Source organism: Neopsephotus bourkii, unplaced genomic scaffold (genome assembly GCF_033783945.1).
Source record: "Neopsephotus bourkii isolate Nb327-2 ecotype Australia unplaced genomic scaffold, CSIRO-AGI_Nbou_v1 NB_1052, whole genome shotgun sequence".
NCBI lineage: Eukaryota > Metazoa > Chordata > Aves > Psittaciformes > Psittacidae > Neopsephotus > Neopsephotus bourkii.
In genome coordinates, this window is record NW_026901541.1 from 860,292 (window position 1) to 883,267 (window position 22,976).

At 41.3% G+C, this 22,976-nt stretch overlaps 1 protein-coding gene across 9 annotated transcripts in view; it reads right to left on the reverse strand.

Moving 5' to 3' along the window:
* Positions 1-22,976, reverse strand: part of MBNL2 (muscleblind like splicing regulator 2) — a 96,336-nt gene that overhangs the window by 64,795 nt on the left and 8,565 nt on the right. For 4 of the 9 annotated variants that reach the window (XM_061361105.1, XM_061361108.1, XM_061361103.1 and 1 more), the window contains exon 1: positions 8,305-8,610. The exons of 1 other annotated variant lie outside the window; for it this stretch is intronic. In XM_061361105.1, coding sequence (XP_061217089.1) covers positions 8,305-8,478 — 174 coding nt within the window. In that variant the 5' untranslated portion in view covers positions 8,479-8,610. Of the gene's footprint in view, positions 1-8,304; positions 8,612-22,976 lie in introns of those variants that run through there. 4 more of the 9 variants (XM_061361101.1, XM_061361107.1, XM_061361099.1 and 1 more) reach the window with 2 other exon arrangements.

Consider the following 22,976-nt stretch of genomic DNA (forward strand, 5'->3'; position numbering starts at 1 on the left):
TTTAGAAGGAAGCAGGGTCTGGATAGCTTAAATGATCAAGTGCCCAAACAGGGTCTTCTTTGAGAATCAAGTTAAAACAAAGCATGCAGGTTTAAAATATGACAGGGCAGGTGCCGACAGCGGATAGCAGTGACAGCCAGAGCAGCCTCATGCTCTCAGTGCTGCTGCTGAGAGAGCCAAAGGAGGAAACAAAACAGGGCCTGAAGGAGGCACCCAGCTTTTCTACAACAATGAACTGCTTCAACTTCTCTGCTTTTCATAGGTTCAGTTTCAGGGCAGAGACACTGGCAGCAGGTTAGGACTTGCTTCTTAAGGCTGACTTGACATCTGTGCCCCTCTGCTGCAGAGTCCAGCCCAGTCTCAGCTGTGCCTTCAGACTTTGCTCCAACACAGCTGAGAAATATCCCTCTCAAAAGAGGGATGAATCCTAGCAAGTAGCATGGCCCCCTCTGCAGTGAGCAAGCATCCACAGCTTTCATTTACTTATGGAAAAGCAGAGTAGTGTGTAATACAACAATTAAAGGCTTATTTCATAAAGACTTTCTTCTTACCAGTTTAAGCCAAGCTCATAGATTTTTAAGGGTGCCTGCTGTGGGACATGGATGTCCACATTCAGCTAGCTGGTTTTTAACCCTGCCTTCCTTCTAACCCTTCTGAGCCACAAGGGCTCAAACAGGGACAGTTCCATGAACAGACGAAGAGGGAGGCAAACAGAAAAAAGGAAGTGATAAAGGAACTCGTGCCTACTGAGAGGACTACGGGTGAACACTTGAAAATAGAGGTTTTTTGCAGAAAACACACAAGAACAGGTGACTGACAACACAGAGAACACCAAGTCCCTAAACTCATAGATGGCAGTGATCTTCAGAAAGATATTCCCCTTTCTTAAACCCCACTGTATCTCAATTTATGCTAGATGTTGCTGCCGAAATTCATACTTTCATCTTATGTTTAATGCAGTTCTTCCCTTTCCTTTGGATCAATTCAAAGAAGTCACATGGCTATATAGTCAGTCAAACAGAAATAAAACAGGGGAGCTAGCTGTGATAGGACATAGAACTGGATGTAACCATCTCTTTTTAGCAACAGCTCACAGTTGCACAGGTTGGGTATAAGGTGAAATATTGTCTCAGGAAATAAGGGTGGCATAATTTCACGCAGCATCTGACGTCTAGCACTTTATTCTGAGCCAAAAAATTCCCATAGCCTGAAAAAGTAGGGCCTTCAGGAATCATACCTGTCCTGGGAATGTATTTTCACAGAGTACATTTAATACACCAAGTCTTCTCTCAAGTGATTTCCTCTGAACTCATAGGAGAGAAACATGCCATTTCCAGAGAGAAGCCAGTGGAAAAAACCCACTCAAATTAATCCGTAACACAATTTACAGGAGATTCTCTTCTGCCTTCCCAATACAAGAACTGGGGATGGGATGAGGAGGATTGAAAATGAACAGAAGTGGGTTTCCATGCTGTATGTAACAAAGTTGTGGAAGTCCTTACTGTGGCATGCTGTGGGTACCGGAGGTGTACACAGTTCAGAAAGCAGTGGGACAAATCCAGGGGACAGATGGTCATGGAGAGCCATTAAGTACAACTTTATCATGCCTGGCTCTCAATGTCCCAGAGGAGCATACCACTAGGAGTCAGGAGAGCACTCCAGGAAGCCACTGCATGTTTGCACAACACAGAATCAACTAAATTGGAAAAAGACCATTAAGATCATCAAGTCCAGCCTTTACCCCACCTCCTAAATATCCACTACTGCCCATATAGGGTTCACTGGGCTAAACGTGGCTTTGATCTGAGCCAGCATGGCCACTCCTGTTCTGAATGCCGGAGGAACCTACAGAGTTAATTCTCAGTCATCTAAAACTGGCATTGATTGCCACCACTTCTTCATGCCCACACTTCACAGCATCTCAGACACAGGAAAGCTTCTGCCAGGTGGTGTTTTCAGACTACCTGTAAGCTTTCTGGACTTTGTAAAAAAATAAAAATATAACAAAAAATGAAAGGACAATAGGTGAAAAACTGAAGCTGCAGCTGAACCTATTGCTCTTCAGGAAGAGTGAGGTGGGAATCATCCCCCACCTGAACAATTGCAGCTTGCAACCTCCACATCCCTAAAACCCACAACTACTGAAAAGAGCAGCCTATACACACCCCATCCTGCTGAAATTGGGACACTGTGCAGCAAAGCAGGCAAAACTCATGGGCCCAGAAGGAATAAGCCATTCTGTCACCCAAGAGAAATGAGCTTGCCTGTTTCAGTCATTCTTCCCCACTAGCTGTAGGCACAGCCCTTGACCTCACCTTGAATTTGAACAGTGTCACACCATGTAACTGGGAGATGGGCAGAAATTCAGCCAGCTAGGACACTAGAAACACCCATTTAAATGCTTCCTAGTACAGACAAAATTAGCCAATCCCCTGTACATATGGTGCTCATCTACAGTGTCCAGATAGCCTCACCTGCCAAGTGAGAGCAGGTATCACCTACTTCAAAGTATGGGATGATCCTGAACCGTTGACATTTGTAAAACATTTACTCACAAAAGAATCACAGGAAGGCAAATGACTACCTATTGCATTCCAACTCTGAGCTCACTCTCTTACAAATAGCCTGTTCACTTTAAAGACTTCTGTTTCCTTTTTCTAAATGAAGCTGAGGCCATCTTAAACAGATACTTTTCAGTTCCAGGTATTTTAACTAAGTGGATATTCCTAAATCTATTTTTTTTTCCTGGAACCTTTTTAACTTGGTAAACAGGTCTCTGTGTACAGCTTTCAATAACCTTTTATTCTGTAGTGCCAAATAAGACCAGATAGGCGTATTCTCACGAGGCTTTCATGAAAATACAAATGAACAGTTCACACTAGTCTGCTGGCTCAATAGAGAGTTGAAAGTGTTTAGACACTAGTAAATAGATAAAAGAATACAGGAAAAGCTGTCTGTATTCCTAAAGATGCTTTAATTTTCTTGTTACAACCATAAAACTTGCAATGTCAGTATCTTCAAGACACTTCCTCTGCTATCTTGTGTTAGCTTAGACAACATATCCTTCTAGTAGCTGACCTGCAAAAAGGGTATAAATCTGAGCTGAGAAATAACACCAGATTTTAAAACCCAGACTCGTGTGAAAACATAAGAGTCAACTCCCAGCAAAATGCACATGACCATATTCTCTTATCTGCCAAGCTTTTCCCCTCTCCCACTCCTAAACACCACCATCCATTTTAATGTTTCAGATGTTTTCAGTTCCGGCTCAAATACAGCCAAGTGTTGTGTGTTCTTGTCCCAGGCACTATGTATTAATTAGTATTATTTTGAAAGGATTTTGCTCTTTATTACCACCAGGGCAAGAAAGCCTTGAAAACAGGTTTGCTTATAGTGTCCAAAGTGGAGGGAGGGATCTCTATGTGATCTGTTAAGTGCTCTATATCCATGTTCTTCACTTTTAAGTAAAGCAACTTGTACCCAGCAAGAAGTATAAAAATATAAATGGAGCAGTTCCTGAAATCCAGACTTCCTAGTTACACAGGCCTCTTCACAGACCCTTCCCATTGCACAAACACTGCAGCATCCAAAGGAGAGCCTATAAAGGCTCTGAAAAGGCTTCAGGAGGGTTTAAGGAAGCAGACAAGGCTCTGGTAGTGCTACTTCAGCATCCTCCATCTTCCTGCCCGCTGTCAGGGCTCTGGGCCTTGCCATGGAAGTACCCCTTTGTTCACCTCGGGCACAGTCAACCAGATTAGCTTGGAGACGCTCCCATCACATTAAGCTCAGAAGGCACTTGGCCAGTAGAGTTTTGGGTGTGCCCACATGGCTGCACTGGCTGACTGAGTCATAGGGGCTTTTGCTGGAAGGAGCCCTGCTGCTGGAGGTGATGTTATGACCAGCTAACGGACGTACATCTGGCAAACTGCTACCTCCATCACCGTCCATCGGGTACACAGGGATCCACCTACACCCTCCTAACGCCCCAAAAATGCCCTCTTCAGGACAGAACAGGCTTAATCCTTCATGAGAGAGTGAGAAACAAACACTGAGCTGCATCTCAGGAGCGCATGCGGCAGAACCTGGCTTGAAATCAGCAAGTTTCTGGCCTGAATCTGAACCAGGCTCATTAGTCTTTAGCTATTTCTGTCTAGCCTGGAGCATGTCACAGATGAAAGATATTCAGAGCCCAGACAGTCTTCAACAGAGAGCATTTTGGCTCCTGAAAACTGTAATCAGTCCAACAGTTGCTGTTGCAACTTTTGCTGGGTTTAAAGTCAAGTTTTGCAAGGACAGGTATTCAGAGCCAAAAATCCCCTTTGAGTTAAAGGCAAACAGCATTTGTCAAATTCTGTTGACCTTTTTCTTGGAACCAACAGACCTACAAAGATACTTCTTTAATACAGGAAAACTTGGATTCTGATGCAATCGTATTACTCCAGAAGCCTGGCCTAAGGCCACAGCACCATCACCAGCAGAAAGTGACACAGTGCCATGCAGCCCCTCTCCCTTCTGTTAACAGCAACTACAACTAACACCTAGGTTTAACCACAATCAATTTCAAAACGTGGTACACAGCACCATCACAAAGACAGTGGTGGGAACATGGAAGACATGGCACAGCATGGAGGCAAGTGTCCCTGGCTGGGATTATTTTCTTCAGTCCCAATTATTTCCTTCAGTTCCAATTTCTTTCAGTCAGTTTTTACCAGTTTAGAACAACCCTGAGGCTACAGGCAAGTCAGTGTGAAGATGCTTCGGGTCACACAATCACAGGATGGTTGGATTTGGAAGGTCTTCTGGGTGTCATCTGGTCCAAACCCCTGCTCAAGCAGAGCCACACACAGCCAACTGCCCAAGGACTGTGTCCAGATGGTTTGTTAGTATCTGAGAATGGAGACTCTACCACAACCTCTGGGCAACCTGTGCCAGTGTCACTCCCCAGCTCTCTCAGCCACTCCTCATAGGAGAGATGATCCAGACCTTGTGTCATCTCTCTGGCCCTTTGCTGGACTCTGTCCCATACCTCCATACTGGTGCTCCAGCAGCCTGATCCAGGTGTCACATACCGATACCATGCTCCTCGCCTGCCCCAGAAATCTGGAAAGAAGGCAGCATGCAGGAAAGCGCATGTACCTTCCCAAAACAGGGGCTCTTTTGATTGATGAGCATGTAAAGGAAAGCCTGTCTCAGAGCACTGTATCTTGTGTTTGACTGACTCCTTAAGGAGCAGCTATAACTACCAGGCACCACCTAAATGTAACACATACCTCAATCTGAGACTACAGAAATTCCCTGTCTTATTTGGGTAGGAAGATGTTTATTCAAAAAGACTCAATATATTTGTTCTAAGTTATTTTTACAGCAGGTACACCTAACCAAGGCAGTTAAACACTAAGTCTCCAAAGCTCTAGATATTATGTAAATAAACTCTAAATAATTGGTTGCATTTAAGAGCCATTCAGTGTTCAGCAAGGAAAATAACTCAAGTTTTTTTAATTACAGTCTGATTTTATCTATAGTTCTAGACTGTTCTGTTTATTTACATGCAAAGTTACCTTGCCAAGTGCCAAAGCCTTGTTCTGAAACTGTATGATTAACACCAGTATTTCCGAAAACTACACATCAAGTGGATTTATGTGACTAATGACTTAAGTCCCTCAACCAGTAGTATAAGCAAACTGAGCTCACCAGGCATGTTCTTACTGTACATTGTTTACAAGCAAATTGTGAGTGCCCCATCCCTAGCGGTGTTCAAGGCCAGCATGGACAGGGCTTTGAGCAACCTGGTCTAGTGGAACATGACCTTGCCCATGGGAGGGGCTTGGAACTGGGTGATCTTAAGGTCCTTTCCAACCCAAGCCAGTCTGATTTGATATACAGCAATTTACAAACAGTCTTTTGAATAACAGAGATAATGGTTGCGAGGATATCAAATGATAGAGCCAGGAGCTATGCACTTGTGGTCCCAACAGTTTTTATGCATTGCGGGGTCAGGCAGCATAGTAAAATACATGGGTGCACCTCATGCTCAGCAGTGAGGAGCTGCAATGGAAGACATTGTTGTGCATTATTGGGCCTCCCTCTGCCTGCACCAGGGTTGGTGGAAAGAAATCTGTACCTCCACGTGTACCTGCTTCAGGCCACACTCTGGCTTCTTGGTATAATCCCATCTTTACTACCAGCAATTTAACCCAACAAACTGAACTAGAAGACACAAGATGGGAAGCCTAGGTGTATGCTGTCTTCTGCCTCCTAGAAAGAGGGTGATGACAGCAAGCAGGATGGAGCACCACTGCTTTAGCCTCCACAGCTGGGCTGGAATGAGCTGGACCCCTGGGAGCAGATGCCCTTCCACACTAGAACAAAACACTCCTGCTTGCTTTGACTACATTTCTTACATGGTTTTGAACTTCTCTCCACTGACAACCACCATTGTTGCTCAGTAAATTATCCACAGCAATCCCTCAGGATTTCTCTTCACGGTATTATTAGCTTAGGCTGTGACTCCAGTTTTGATCCATGGGTCATAGCTATCCCTCCACAGAAGTCTCCAGCTCGAATAGCCGGCACCTCCGCTGCAAGCACCCTATGCTGCCAGGGAGCATGATGCTGCCTCGGGCAGCAAGGACAGGCACAGAGCTGCTTCAGCCAGAATGATTCAGCAGCAGCAGCTCCTCTTGCACTGTAAACCACTGCTCTGCCAGCCCATGGGTGAGTGAGCCCTGCTGGCCACCTCCTGCCTCACAGCCCCAAGACTTTACAATAGTTAAAACATGTATTAAAAAACCTCTCCTGACTTGCCTGCTTTTTGTAACAGCAGATTATTGCCCATTTGCTGCAGACACTAGCCTGCTTGCTCTTAAAAGAAAAAAAATAAATTAAAATTATCCCATTGGCAGGCAACCAATACACAAGAACATTTACAAAGAAGCTGTTACACTTTATTGAGCAGTAATCCATGGATTAAGGTCATTAACAGCACTCAGTGACATCCTGCCATGACTCCAAAGGTGCTGTTCTGGTTTGCAGAACATACAGAACACAACAGCTCCCCCAAAAAAAACATTTTTCCTGAGTCACTTTCTTCTAAATCCTCCAAAGAAGAGAATTGAGAAAAGCCCAGAAGAAAGATGCCTAGTACAATATCCTGCATGCATAAAAAAAAAACCTCCAAACAAACAAACCCCCCCAAAAACTAAAAAAACAAAAAAACCCACCAAACAACAAAAAACCAAAACCAAACCCAAAAGCCAAACCAAAATCCAAAACCAAACAAACCAACAAGTTATAATGAAAATAAATTAACATGGTCAAATAACACTGAATTTTCTTCTCATTCACACTGATGTTTTCACAGTAAGGGAGTTTTTGGTGACAGACCAGAATTTTCATCTACAGAGCTAAATTTAAAAAGCAGGCCAAGGCATTCTCCCATGGCCAAAAGACAAAACCACATTTAAAACTTTCACAGTAAAATCTGAAATGCTCAATTTCGTTCTTTAATTATTTACATGAAATGAGCTTTTCCCTTCTGTCAACGCAAGAACACAAATGTATCATCACAGAAGACACTGTGTACTCCCCAAATCCCAAGGGATCATTAATCTTCTATGCAGTACACAAAGTATTTTCACAGAACTTTTAAAATAGTTTTGTAAAGCAAGCCTGATGTCATTAGGAAGTTAGAAGTAGCTGATGGCCTAATAACACAATTGCTAAACATCCTCTAAAGGACAGTATCCCTTTACTCTGTTCTAAACTTACTCCGCTATCTACTCTATCCATACATGTAATTATCAATGCTACTAAGTTATCTGAGAGTCCACAATATCAAGGGTAAACAACCCGTTTTGTCAAAATTTAAGTAATAGACTTTTTTCACTTCTTGATTTAAACAAAAGAATCTGCACTCTTTCCATATGATTTGCTTCATTAAGACTCTGGTAATGGCTTAGTACTGAGCCACCATGGATTTTCATTTGCCATGAAACAATGATATTTCATGAAATGCACTTAGGAGAATACAATTGCTTCAGCAGCTGTAAGCAATCCTGTGTCCCACAGTCACATCAGTTTTTGTAAACAACATTGACACTGGAAAAGAAGATCCTTAGAAAGAAATCTTTTAACAGCTTCAATAAATAAAAGTTACAACAAACAACATTTGTATTAATATGCACTTACCAAGAAAAAATAAATCCCTTTCTGATTAACCTGATTTAGTTGCAACTCATCATTTCACATTTACTTTCAGCACAATGTAACTGCATTTGCACTACATACGCAATCTTTTTCTCTTACCTTTAAGGAATCAAAGCAGGCAATAACTCTTCCATTTTCAACCTGGCAACTTTTAGGGGGGTGTGCAAATTTGCATTCTTCATCAGAGCGTGAACAAGTTCCCCTCTGAAACTGCCTGCACACTTCTAATGTTAGCCATTTTGTATCTCTTACGGGAGCAACATTCAAAGCCATGATGAAAAGCTGATTTTGAAATTGCTGGCAAGTGAATAATGCTGAAGAAATTTCCAAAACTAATGGCAAAGGGAAGGGAGAGAAAAAGGAGGGGGGAAAAAAAAAAAGGAAAAAAAAGGGAGAAAAAATAATTTCAATTCCAATTGAAAAGAAAGTTAAATAAACCAACAAAAAACGTGGGGGAAGATTAACAATGTCCAACACACACAGAGCAGAATAAACAGAGAAAGTTTATCAGCAAGCAGTCACTCATCAATCATTAAGTCCCACTTGTAGACTTTTGGCTGGGAAAAAACATGCTCAGTCACATTTCTGTCTGTAAAACACATGGGCTTGTTGATTGTATCACAGATGTACCAGTTTTAAGCCAAGGTCTTTCAATGCAATGGCACTCCTTGATAGTAGTTCTTTGACGGCTGCTTGCTGGTATTGATTACACATGAAAAGCAGTGCAGTCATTTGTTCATGTTCTGGGAATAACAATAATTATTCTTCTTCTTTTTCTGCTTTCAGTTTTCCATCAACTCATTGGCAAATGGAGACAGCTGAGGTATCTTCCACCAGTTGTAAGGTGAAGGCAAAGTCTGGCTCTCAAAGACGGGATTTTGAGAACACTGGTGTAGCAGTCCTCGTTCATAGAAGTGACTTGACAAAGGCACTTTTTAAGTCACTGACCTGACAAGACAAATAAAGTATCAGTTCACGTGTAACTCATTCAAATCAACATTACGAAACCTATCATCCCTTTTTATCAGATCTTATAAACATACTGCCAATGTCACTTTTACTTCTTTTTTCCAAAGAAAATCAGCCTCCCTCGTGAAGTTACACATGACAAGGGAATAACCAGCTGAAACACGTACGCAGTAATATTCTAGGCAGCAATCCAAAAGTTGGGAATGATTTAAATAGATGAATGTGGCAGACAAAATAATTAGGCATGCTGGTTGTGAAACAATTCAATCTAATGTGCTTAGTCTCCAAAACAATACACAAGAACCCGTTTCCATTAATTTATCGTTTGTCCCTTTAGATTGTGTTACTACATTATAAGCTGTCGCTTGTTATTTGTTCTTCCTTAGAAATAAGGATAATAGAACTCTGTTCATATTTTTTGTCTCTCTCCCTAATTCTCAAGGGAAAACCACCAAAACAAAGAAATTGTCACTCAAAAATTACAGGGGAAAAAAAACCCTTCCACATACAGAAAATAGAGTTAGTTTCCCTGTTAAGCTAAAGGCTGTTTTACAAAGGCTTCTATGAAAGGGATCACCACTAACTCATCATCATCTAACGAGTTATTTCAAATATGAAGCAGTGTTTATATCAGTTTTTCTCTGATTAAATTAGCTTTCATGTACCTTTACAAATAGATGATTCAGCATCAAAATCGAAAGACTTAAATACAGAATTTAAGCTATTTATGGACTATAAAATACTTAGGATATTTTACAGATAAGCAAATCTGAAAATCAAAGGGTTAGCTACTATAAATATTTTTTAATGAATTACTGTATTTTATACACAGACAGGGAAAGCCGGACATGATGTTTCCTTCTATTCAGCTTCAAAGGAAGAAACTTTCACTTTGCAAATACCAGTCAGAAACAGGTGATGGACTATTTCTGTGCAAGAATAAAGAAAGGGAGAAGGACTGGAATAAATGAGGTTTTAAAACACATCAATAAAAACAGCTCTAAAAACAGCCAGCTTTCCCATGCCAGAATAATTACCATTCTGTGCTTGGATTCATCTGATTTAATTGAAGTCAGGTTTGTTAGTAATGTGAGTAAGAATTACTCCCACACAGTTTCAGGAACAGATCCCAGGTCTGACTTCCAAGTCTTCACATCAAAAGGCTTTTCTATTACTTCGTTATGCTACCAGAAGGGGTTTTACTACGTGACCGATACCTGCACCAAAATTGCTACTGCTAAAAGACAATGCAATTCTAATTGCTCAAAAATTTAGTTTCAAGTCCAACATGCAGTAAGATGGGTCTGGATGATACTTGACTTTACCTGGTCATCAAGAATGAGTTGTAAGAGAATTAGTACATTTTTAAACAATTCTACGTAATTGCAGTACAGTACAGTACATGAACTAAGTATTCTTCAGATGAAATACTCTATCAATGTTTTTCCACAGCACCAAGAAGAGTTAGGTTAAGCTGAGAACATAGAATAAATTGAGAAAATACTTAAAACTGATGAAAAGGAAGAAGAGGGAGAAAGATGAGGAGAGCCTCCCCGCAACAGCTTGTTTACTGATAGCTTGTTGGGCTGATGACTTAGCTGGCTAAATGTGCAGGAGGAAATATTCTCGCTAGAGCCATCCATTCCAATTCAGAAATGCCAGTAATGGTTTTCAGTAATAGATGTAAGAGACAGATGGAAATTTGGGGAAAAGGGTAAATGTTATACCACACACTGCTGAGAAGTCACAAGTAGTAATACTCTCCTGGGCTGCATACTACTAAACTTGACAAAGTTGTTTCTCGAGTAGTAGGTGTTAAGCCTAAAGAAAACCAGATTATCACACATGGCAAAGCAAACAGCACAAAGTTTATAAATGGCAGTAGCCATGGTTTAAAAAAGTGAACAATAATCACATACGAAGTTTAGTGAAACTGCAGCGAGAACACCAAAAAGCACCAAGGAGGGTGGAGGGGGCAGGCAGAGGGTAGAAGAGGAGTGAAATACAGCATCATCATACTTCCTATCTTCTTACTACATGAGCATTTTCTGAAGAAAGGGAAACATAAAAAGTTAGTCTCACAAGTCCACATCTTGTCAAAAATAACAACACTATTTGGTTTCTTGATAGCAAATGAATGCTCCAGCAGTTTCTACTCCTGCAGTCTTAGGAGAGACAGAGCTGAGACCTTTCTGAAGAAGGCCATGCCTTCAGGAGGAGGCAGGTGCAAACATGGTGGAGACAGGAGAATTTGGAGTGCTTCATCCCCATCATTTACATGCCCGTGTGTTCATGACCACATACAGGCACATGCCGTACCTCCTCTGCCCATCACCTGCACCAGGAAGGTGAAGGAAGAGATGCCACCTGGAAAGCCTGAATGTAAGAGGGAAAACAAACTGGGGGGGGGGGGGAATTATGGGAGAAACCAAAGGAAGTAGAGTTTGAGATATCTAGGTGCTCCTGCTCCGGCAGGGGGATTGGACTAGGTGATCTTTTGAGGTCCCTTCCAGTCTCTAACATACTGTGATACTGTGATATGAGGAAAGAGCTCAAGAGAAGGAGAAGACAGGAGTGGAAGACAGGAAAGTGAAATGGCTGGTTGCAGAAAATGAAGGATGAGAGAGACTTCATGGGAAATGAGGAAAAACATGGGCATGGAATCAAAATGGAGAGAGGATATGAACACTGGGGGAAAAAGGCATGAAGGAATTTTAGAAGGAAAGCAGAAGAGACTATGATTACAGGGGAAAATCCAGTGGTTTGGGTAAACAGAGGGAAGTAAATGAGGGAAAGAAACATGGGTTTTACAGAAGTACAATAATAAAAAATGCCTCCAAGGCCACAGGCCATTACTAACATCACAGGACACCCTGACCTTCTGTGTTGCAAAACCCACTCACCCACCATATGGAGAACACCAGGGCCTCCAGCAAACGCGAACTCTACTCTTCTTTCCATTGCTTCTAACTTCTATTTGTGTCCCAATGTACCAGCCAGTTGGCTGTCCTGCCAAAACCAACAGTCTAGAGCCCTCGGCACCACCGAGGTCCCAGATCATGGCAGAAGGCTTGCTTTTTCATTTGCTTGGGGGTTTCATTTTGTTGTTTTGTTATTGATGACTCCAGATTATGCCTACACACCCCAAAAACTACCAAAACTTACAAACTGCAACCTAAAGAAACTACCAAAACTTACACATTGACAACTGAGATTCAAAATATTGTTGCTGAAGAAAGCCCTCAACATAGTAAGTATAAAAGAACTAATGTAAGAGTTGTGGTGTCGGGGTCTTTGTTTTGTTTTTCAACTATTGCTGTTTATTTGCAGTCTCTCAGCCACTTGGATCAATGGAATTGATCCAGAATACACATCTAAAAATGTTTTCACATGCACAGTGAACTAAATTCACAAACTTGTGTTTGTAAAAACTATTTAACTTTAAACCTCTCTTTTCAGATAAGCACCACTTCCCTTTTGTGGAAAGCCAGCACAACATGGAGGAAGAGGAGGTTTTTGCCAATTCCATGTTCTCCTGAGAGAGCTGGAAAGAGCCTGTGGTAGGCTTCAGATCTTCTTTCTGTTCAAAACCACAAAATAATTTTTACTTTTCCAAGAGAAAAAAAAATCCCAGTAAAAAAATCCTTTTAATTATTAAACAAGGCAAAGCACACAGGCACTCAGAGCTCCCAGAAAAGGTTCTCATTCTGAGGAATACTAGGCACACAGCATCTCTGGGAGCTGCAAGCGAGCACAAAGCCCTGTCCTATTATAAACCAGCTGGATCTCTCAGCTGGAAAATAGAAACTCTTGCTCTGTACAAAATATGTGCTGCTTTCATACAGTAGCTTCACTTGTCAAACAGATTATGTGGCAATGGATTATGTCGTATCTGTTTAATGGAGAAGCTGAGACTTCCTGGACATGTATGTATGCTTCAGTAGATAACGTGCAGTAACAAGTGAAGAACTCATCCTCAAAAAGTTAACTCTGCAGGTAATGACTTCCAGTAAGGCAGCACAGTCCTTTACATGGTCCCAACACAGTTCTCTAGTGGAACCACTAAGTTAACTTAAAAGGCATTAAAACACCATTTTACATTACTCTTAGAGAATTAAACACTCTGTATTATTCATCACTTTAAAATCTTCAGTAAGAAATGTCAAGACAGGCTCAGTTTGTTGATCCTACTGTCAAAGTTTATCAACATGATCCACATATTTCCTCTATGTATATGCCAGAAACTCAAGAATTAAAAAGTTTGAAAAACAGAGGGGATGTGCTAAATGTACTTAGCTTTACCAATTTGATCAGTTACAATAGTGTTTTAAAAATAAGGCATTAAAAAAGAAAAATAAACCCCCAAAGACTACCTATGCTCTGGAAGCAGGGTATTCCTCCTTCAGATCACTAGCAGGGCAGAAGCCTGTTGACTGTCGGAATAGATTGCTGCCCAAATTCAGGTAAACACCTGAACTCCAGCAGAAAAAAAACTCACCTTCAGGACAAATCTACAGTTACCAAAACGGATCTGCTGGATACCCTAATGCCAAGAGAATGTCTTGAGAACTCAGTTTTTAACCCCAGCATGCACAGAATCATAGAATAGTTAGGGTTGGAAAGAACCTTAAGATCATCAAGTTCCAACCCCCCTGCCATGAGCAGGGACACCTCGCTCTAAACCACAGTACCCAAGGCCTCATCCAACCTAGCCTTGAACACTGCCAGGGATGAAGCATTCACAGCCTCCCTGGACAACCTATTCCAGTGCCTCACCACCCTAACAGGAAAGAATTTCCTCCTTATATCCAATCTAAACTTCCCCTGTTTAAGTTTGAACCCATTACCCCTTGTCCTGTCACTACAGTCCCTAATGAAGAGTCCATCCCCACATCCCTATATGCCCCCTTCAGATACTGGAAGGCTGCTATGAGGTCTCCACGCAGCCTTCTCTTCTCCAGGATGAACAGCACCAACTTTCTCAGCCGATCTTCATATGGGAGGTGCTCCAGTCCCCTGATCATTCTCGTGGCCCTCCTCTGGACTTGTTCCAACAGTTCCATGTCCTTTTTATGTTGAGGACACCAGAACTGCATACGATACTCCAAGTGAGGTCTCACGAGAGCAGAATAAAGGGTCAGGATCACCTCCTTCGATCTGCTGGTCACGCTCCTTTTGATGCAGCCCAGGATACGGTTGGCTTTCTGGGCTGCAAGCGCACACTGCTGGCTCATGTTCATTTTCTCATCGACCAATACCCCCAAGTCCTTCTCCGCAGGGCTGCTCTGAATTTCTTCTCTGCCCAGCCTGTAGCTGTGATTGGGATTGCTTCGACCCAGGTGTAGGACCTTGCACTTGGCATGGTTAAACTTCATGAGGTTGGCATCAGCCCACCTCACAAGCATGTCAAGGTCCCTCTGGATGGCATTCCTTCCCTCCAGCGTATCAACCGAACCACACAGCTTGGTGGCATCGGCAAACTTGCTGAGGGCACACTCAATCCCACTGTCCATGTCAGCGATGAAGATGTTAAACAAGACCGATCCCAACACTGATCCCTGAGGGACACCACTCGTAACTGGTCTCCAGCCGGACATTGAGCCATTGACCACAACTCTTTGTGTGCGGCCATCCAGCCAGTTCTTTATCCACCGAGTGGTCCATTCATCAAATTGATGTCTCTCCAATTTAGAGACAAGGATGTCATGTGGGACAGTGTCAAATGCTTTACACAAGTCCAGGTAGATGACATCAACTGCTTTACTGCTGTCCATCAGTTCTGTAGCCCCATCATAGAAGGCCACCAAACTGGTTAGGCAGGATTTCCGACAGCTTATCTAAACATGGGAACACCTTCAAGAGGACCAAACTCACATCTCTAACCCCAGGAAAATGGAACTGCCAAATTCTAAGCCCTGACCCAAAGCAGGCTGCTGCTACAACTTTTATATGCTCACATGTAAACACAAATTCATAATGCTCTCTTCCAGAAAATCATGTCCATAGTCTTAAATTCACAGCAGGAATCTTTTAACTAAGCAACAAAACAACGACCCTGCAGTAGACACCAGGCACAAAGAATTTCAAGTTGAAATTTTAAGCTCTGTCTGGAAGCTGTAAGCGGCGGGAAACAAGCTCTCTACCCTTTGACACAGTTAACTATAAGCATCACTGTTTCACACTCCACAATGAAAGTTCACAAACTAGCAACATCTTATCCACATTACCTTAGCTCAGATTCTCATGTCGCTCCTATTTGTCCAGGAGACAAACTGCTCCATAAGAAATAATACCTCCAGTTTAGCCATTCCCTTCAACCTGTACTTAATAGTTTTGAGTTAGTGATTTTATCTAGAACAGACAATGTGGGATAAAATACAACCACTTCCAGATATCCCAGACCATCCAAACAGAAGGATTAACCGAAGTGCCCCACCCTACAGATGCATCTTCAGCCTACTGACAAGCACTGTGTTTCTTCAAAAAAGCTGCCACTCCTTCAGCATCTGACCACATTTGCAAAGGAAACTTTGCAGCTGCTATGTTTACAGCCAAAACCCATTGGAAATATTCTCTGTGTAAGCTTTACACATAGGGATTCTTCTATAACCAGATCAAGTTAACTACCTTGAACATTCACAGTGGAAAATTTAAAGACTGACAGCTACTGAACCCATACCCTTAAGGCCAGGAAAAAGCATCCAAATCCCACTAAGTCATACCTCTTAGGAGACATTGGCAGCTGCTTCAGTCCAAAAGATGGAGGGACTTTGCTTCAGCTCTTCAACTAAACCTCATTGTTACATTCTTTTAAATGTCATTTTTTCCCCATTGTTTGTGCTTTAAATAGCATTCAAGGCCTCCAAACTGAAGAGATGCTGCACACCAAAGGACCATCATGACTTCACAAGCACACTCCAGCATCGCTTTCAATTCCAGCTACTTGCCATTTCCATGACTCCCCCGCGCACTGCTTTCTCTTGCCCTCCCCCAGACTCCCTGCTGAGGAACCAAGGCTACATCTTAATCCTAGGCTAAAGCTGGAAACCAGTGCCTCACGCCTGATGGAGTAAAGAGCAGAGCAGGCATGACAGGGTATGACAGCACAGACTGCACCTGCTCTCCCTCCCCACCACCCCACCTGCAGCAGATCTGGCTCCTCCCTGCCAGTTCCTGTAATTAAATGGAAGCTATGCCCCACAGGATGTGCTCCCTGTCCCCACAGAGCGAGGCTGACTCTCAGTCATCACATACTAATTTAAGCCTGATTGCGCAAAATCCGCTGCTAAGATCCTAGAGCATCTTATGTCAGAATATGCAAATGTGAATTTAAAAAAGCAATTTTACAAATAATGTGACAGTCGGCACGCTTGTTAATCACATCTCAATAAATTACGTTCTTCAAGAGACTGTTGTGTGGTGAATAGGCTTTTCTCACTCCATCAGCCAACCAGATTAGGAAACAGGGCCAGAAGGTGGTGGGACAGCACAGAGGTAACATTCACCCAGTGAGTACTATGCCAGTTTCGTATACTTCTCTTGAGCCAATTTCTAACATTCATATTACTGATATGTAACCTAATACTAGATATTGAATAAGACCGGGTAACACAGAATCACAGAACAATTAGGGCTGGAAAGAACCTTAAGATCATCTAGTTCCAACACCCCTGCCATGGGATGGGACACCTTACCCTAGATGGTCACCCAAGGCTCTGTCCAACCTGGCCTTGAACACTGCCAGAGATGGAGCATTTACCACTTCTTTGGGCAATCTCTTCCAGTGCCTCACAGAAGAGTTTAGTAATGTCTTTGTATAGTTCAGTAAAATGACAGCATTAAAACCAGAACCAGGCATCTGGCTCTTTTCAGAACTACTGTGAAGTCACAAAAAATAGTATTCCCTATATTCAAGAAACAAGGAAAAAAAAGACTTCCATGAAACATTATTTGTTCCTTGATTGCAAATATGAAGGGAAAACCTTTCTGCTATCACAACATTTAAAAAAACCCCACAATTATAGCAAATGCATTTTCTTCTACATATTTCAAATTGAATTTTCAAACATTTATTTAATTATTTTAAGGAGTTCTTTCCACTTTCAGATGTTAAGTAGCTTCCATTTGGCAGCAAGCAAACCAGCATTGCTCAAAAGAGAAGCCAGAACTGCCCTAACAGAAAAGCAACCCACTAAGTTGACCAGGTAGCTGGGAGCCAAAAGGACTAAAATTCTAATCTCAGTTCCTGCATTAATTTGACCTAAACTCAGGTGAAGTCAAAAGTGCCCCAACTTACAAAAGAACCATTATTTATTTTATTTGCTTGACTTGGAGATAACTGTTGCAACATATCTCCTTTCCTGTTATACACCAGAGATGAACACTTGTCAGCTGTAATTCAGATGAACTCAGAGTCAATCCTATTTTATTAAGGCAAGAGAAGTCCAGGGACAGGTTAGAAAACATTGGTCTGTTTTATTTAAACTGAGCATGACCTCCACATATCAATTTTGCTAAATGAGCCATATTCCCCTTGTCAAGATCACTAGTGTGCCACGTTCAGGCTCTTTAGCATGTCCCACACTACCTACAGTATGGCAATGAGCTTCTTATTAAAACCTGCCAGTTTACTTCAAAGTGGGCTTTACAACATAATAACGTTAATGTCCTTTGTCCTGAGGGAAGCAGGTGAGGAGGAAGGTGTACCTGACTGCTAAACAACAGCTTAGGACACATCCACCACATCCACTGTACTACTTTGCTAATGGACCATGAAATATTTCTCCTGAACTTTACGTCTGTAGATGACTGGAGCCCACAGGAGTATCTTCTAATATGAAGTGCTTCAGAAGTTATGCTCATAAAACCAGTCTCATGCTTCAGTTAAAACACAATTGTAGAAAACAGTTTTTCTTCTTCAAGCAAAATCCTCCCCTTGGAACGATATTCATTCCACTCAACCTTCTCTTCCTTTCTTGGTTTATACCTTCTCTCACCACCTGTAACTGAAACACTTCTTGCTTCTAAGTCCAAAGAATCCTGATTTTATCCTCTTAAGCATATGAATTTCATACAGAAAATTCTGCTCCCACCTTGACAGGAGGGCAAAAGCAATTTCTGTTTCTGTGCCTTCTGTGTTATCATCCCCAGCAGCAATGACGTTATCACTTGGCCTATTGTGGAAACAAATGTTTTGCTTTTGGCAGAGAGCACCATGTAACACCTATTAATCAAACCAAATTACCCAGGGAACGGTACCCCAGTGCACTAGAGGCTTGTACTCGCACCCAGCTGCAGACACGCATTGTATTTATTTTATTTTTTTCTTTAGGACTGTAAAAATATTTATAGAAAAGTGTGCTTTATGTACTGTGAAATTTTTATAGACTGGCATGGAGGGAATGCATGATCAAACAACTGTTCTCACCAGCCAAAGGACCGGCAACATGCTGTTACATAGGAGCATGACTTAAAAGAGCCCAGGCTGTTGTCAATTTTCTATTTACTCTGGTTTCCTACTAAGCTAAGAAGGCATAACTCTTACTGACACATTTGTGTGACAAACAGCATCCTTCTGTACTGAAAGACAAGGATAGGTCTCAATAAACCATGTAAATTAAGATATGCTGAATTTGCAAGCTGAAACCATGTTGAAGCCTGACAACAGCTTTATTAATAATATACTCAAATATACTCAAATAATATACTCAAAAAATTACCCAGCTCTGGGAAGTTGCATGGCACATCCAAAGTTCCCAAGGCAAGGGCAGCAAGAGCACTACCTATGCTATTAACTCCATTCGCCTCTTAATCACTATACTTTTTTTGCTGCACAAATTCCATGCACAAAATCCAAGGAGCACTGCTGTTCTGGGTAAAATACTTGCATTTCTGTGCTGTTTTCTCCATTCGCATTTTACCTGAGAGCAGGATACCAAAGTACACAGGGATGACTTTAGCAGGTCAGCCAAAGTGTCCATCTCACTCAATATCCAGTCTCCAATGATGGTCAAGACCAGATGTCTACAGAGAAGTGCAAAATCAGGGCAGGCAGAACATGATAATTCCCATGAATCTTCTCCCAGCAACCTGCAGCTGATGTCTTAATAGGTCTCTCTCGATTTTCCTTCCATGGATTTGCCCAATCCCTTTTTGAATGCTGTTCTGTCAAAACTGTCTTTCATCATGTGTGTGGCAAGTAGGGTACCAAGAGGGAGCCTGGCTGGTTTTCATTACTGTTGACAAAAGCCTGGACTCTCTGGAGAGAAACATGGATATGCAAGGAAACACTTCAGGACTTTGGAGATTTACAAAAATTTGAAAACAGCAAATGGAGCTGGGGAGTAAGATGATTGATTACAAACCTCCTTAGGTAAATCTGGGTTGTTACTGGGTTTTTTATTACCTCTGAATGGGTTAAACGTGAACTGAGAATGTGCCTGTTCATCCTAGCAAAAAGGGGAGCTTGGAGAAAAGCACTTTTAAAACCTACAAGAAGAGGAAGAAATACCAAGACCCCTTCTTCTGCACCCCAAGTTGCATCACCTAAGACCATTCCCAGAAGCAATCCTTTCTTAGCAATGCAACAGAGAAGGAGGAAAACTCAAGAGCATGTCCAAAGAAGCCCAAGTGAGGCACTCCAATTGCATTCTGCCAGTCCTGAAGCATTTCACAACCATCTCAACACATTTTGGAAGCAGCAACTCATAATAATGGGAATATGCTTTCAACAGGGAAAGGAAGAAACCTCTATAGTGTCTTTACTTCTCAGAGGGTTGCCCAAGCAAGCCTTCATTAGCAGCCATTTTATTGCAAGGATTCAATTCTCCCTTCTCTCTCCATTAGTACCATGAACATAACATGCAACAACAGTTTTATTTACTTCCAAACCTACAGAAATCCTCATGAAGCCGAACATATGCAAGTGCTTTAGTTCTTACGTATCTCATGGGACATAACGCAAAGCCAGATTAAGCATCTCTGTCGGAACACTTTATGTCTTACAGGAGATAAAAAGGTGGATCAGCCACTTAAATTGAAAGTCACCTATGGTACAGCAGATTGCTATCAAGTACTTCAAAGGCAATTTAAATATTTTTTTAATAATGTTTTTATGCTAACATTCAGACAGCATATGTTTTGTATAACAAACTGAAATCTTTCACTAAAACCCATTTTTTCCAAAAGCCTCTTCTCAGTCAAATAGAAACCAGTAACAGCCCTAGAGGAGAAGAAAAGGTAGTATTCAACAGGTTATTGGTCTCTCCTAAAGGTAAGTTGCCTTTTTGTGTTTGAACAGAGAGATTGCTTCCTGCCTTATTATCTTTGGTCCTTCAAGGCAAGTAAAGAAAATGTCCAATCAAGCTCAATGTGAGGATGTCAGTAAATTACTCTCTTCTCAAAATTCGTGCCATTTATTTGTCCACAAAACAAAATGAAACAAAACAAAACAAAACAAAACCACAACAAAAACCAAAACAAACAACAAAACAACATTTAAAGCTTCAGAGGTTTGACAATACAGAACAGAATCTATTATCCCTGGAATAAAATAAATCTGCATTTACTGAGCCACTATTCTGTTGTCAAATAGGTATCATGAGTTCAAAAAGAGAACACTTTTCCTGTAAAACTGTTTTTGCAACTGGTGTCAGAGAAACAAAGAGAAGCTTTTCTCATCTTTTACTTGCAGGTTCTGGTGAATTTCTGGAGATCTTGAAAACTTCTACTTAATCCCAAGGCAAATAATGGAGTTAGAACTGGAAGAAGCACACAGGAACTGTCTGCAGATGCTGCCTACCAGAGCAAACATTTTTTTTCTGGTCCCTAGGATGAGGAGTTTTAGTTTGGGTGTGAAGTACTGCTCCTGACCTTCCTTTTTGCTTGAACACTGATTAAGAAGCACTGACCCAATAAAAATGGGTCATATGGATCTGTTGTTTTAAATTTGCGTAACATGTCTCCCTCTGTCCAAAAAGCTCACCACCACTGGAGGTAAGTTACTTTTTAACCCAGTTTCAGTTTGGAAACTAAATTTTCTTTTTTTTTTTTCCCAAGTAACAGGAGACAAAGTATTTAACACACAGATATGATGCGCAAGAACAAACCCAGAAAGTTTATTTGCCTGCAATACTTACTTCTCTGCCATGTGCATAGTTCAGTTGTCTGCAACAGTAAAAGGGGACATAAACTACATTCAGATTTCTGGAAGGAAAAAAAACACAAACCTGCCAGTATCTTGGAAAAGCAACTTTAATGTACAGAACCTTCCTTTTCATTTCTGTTAAAGTTGAAAAGAGAATGGATTCAGGCAGCATTAATCCAGCACTCCTAGGTCCCAGAGCCAGGCATGTCCCTGTCTTAAATAAAAATATTTTCTCAATCTTTAAAGGACATCCCTCTCTATGTTAACTCAGCCACTTAATACAGAAAGAGAACAAGAGGAGGGTAAAAAAATAATAAAAAATCTCTCCTATTTTCCTGAAGCTAATTTCAGCATCTCAATTACTTCTCTGAATGAAAGGTAAAAATGCTGAGGGGTGGAGAAAGAAGTATTTTAGCAATACAGAAACAATTCCATCTTGAGACTTTATTTTCATATGGTTGAATCACTTACAGTAACTTAAATATTATAATGGATAAGCAGTTATTCCAGAATACAATGTAAATTGTGTTTCAATAGAGAAGTTGAAAAAGAGTTCTTTCATCCTTTAACACAAAGAATTGCCACACCTTTGCAGTGAAAACTTATTTCCCAGAAATGTTTTGACAAAGCACTTTTCCAGACCTTCCTCTACCATCTCTGCTTACCTGTAACTGCAGAGATTTCTCCCTCCTGCTGGGGACATCAGTACTGTGAAGCACAGCTCGGTGTCCACCAGCACCTCCAAAGCGATGGATATGCTTGTGACATTGAGTAGAACTGGCTTTTGGCAAAAGAGAGTTTTCTGCTTACGTTGCAGCAGAAAATTTGGACTGGTTAAAATAAGTCTTGACAGTTTTGTCCTTTTCAAAGGTTTAATTCATTTGTTGCACTTCAAGCTTACTCCCAAATGGGTATTTAAAGCCACATTTTGTTTTGCACCATATGATTTATATTGCCTTGCACAACTTCTATGTTAAATCATAATTCAAAATTTTCCTTTAGCCCTTCATAAGTCTTACCTTCATAGACAGCACTGTCTTTGTAACACAGAAAATTTGACATTATCTTTCAAAGCCAATAAATAGCACAAAATATAGTTTGTATTTGGTCAAATAAATAACATCAACATAACATTCAAGGATAAAAATGTATCAACATAAAGAGTAGACTGCTGCTGTTACGCTTACACACATTTCTATTCCAAAAATCAACTTTGCAAGTTTTTGTGTTGAATGTGCCTCATTTTAATGCAGTATCTGCTTGGCTTGTAAATAAGAGATTTTGTATCTTCTAACCTCCGGCTTACATACATAGCCCTGACACTTGATAAGTCCTCTTTCCATTTCACAGAACATTTCCAGGACAAAGCAGGTAAGGCAAAAATCAAATCAGACCAGAATAAAACCCCAAACAAATTAACGAACTCTCTCTCCAGCAAAATTATCCCCTCCAGTAATCATCTGCTACTTTATGAGCTGCAAAGTATACATTACCAATATTTGGCTTTCACAGAGATACCCACTTTATTACAATGCATAGGCTCTTCAACTTGAAAACCTACTTGAAAGGCTCTTCTCCACATTTATTCCTCTGCCCATCATCTGAAATAGGAGTAACCATGGTACCACTTTATAGCAACTGAACAGAACTGCCTGTC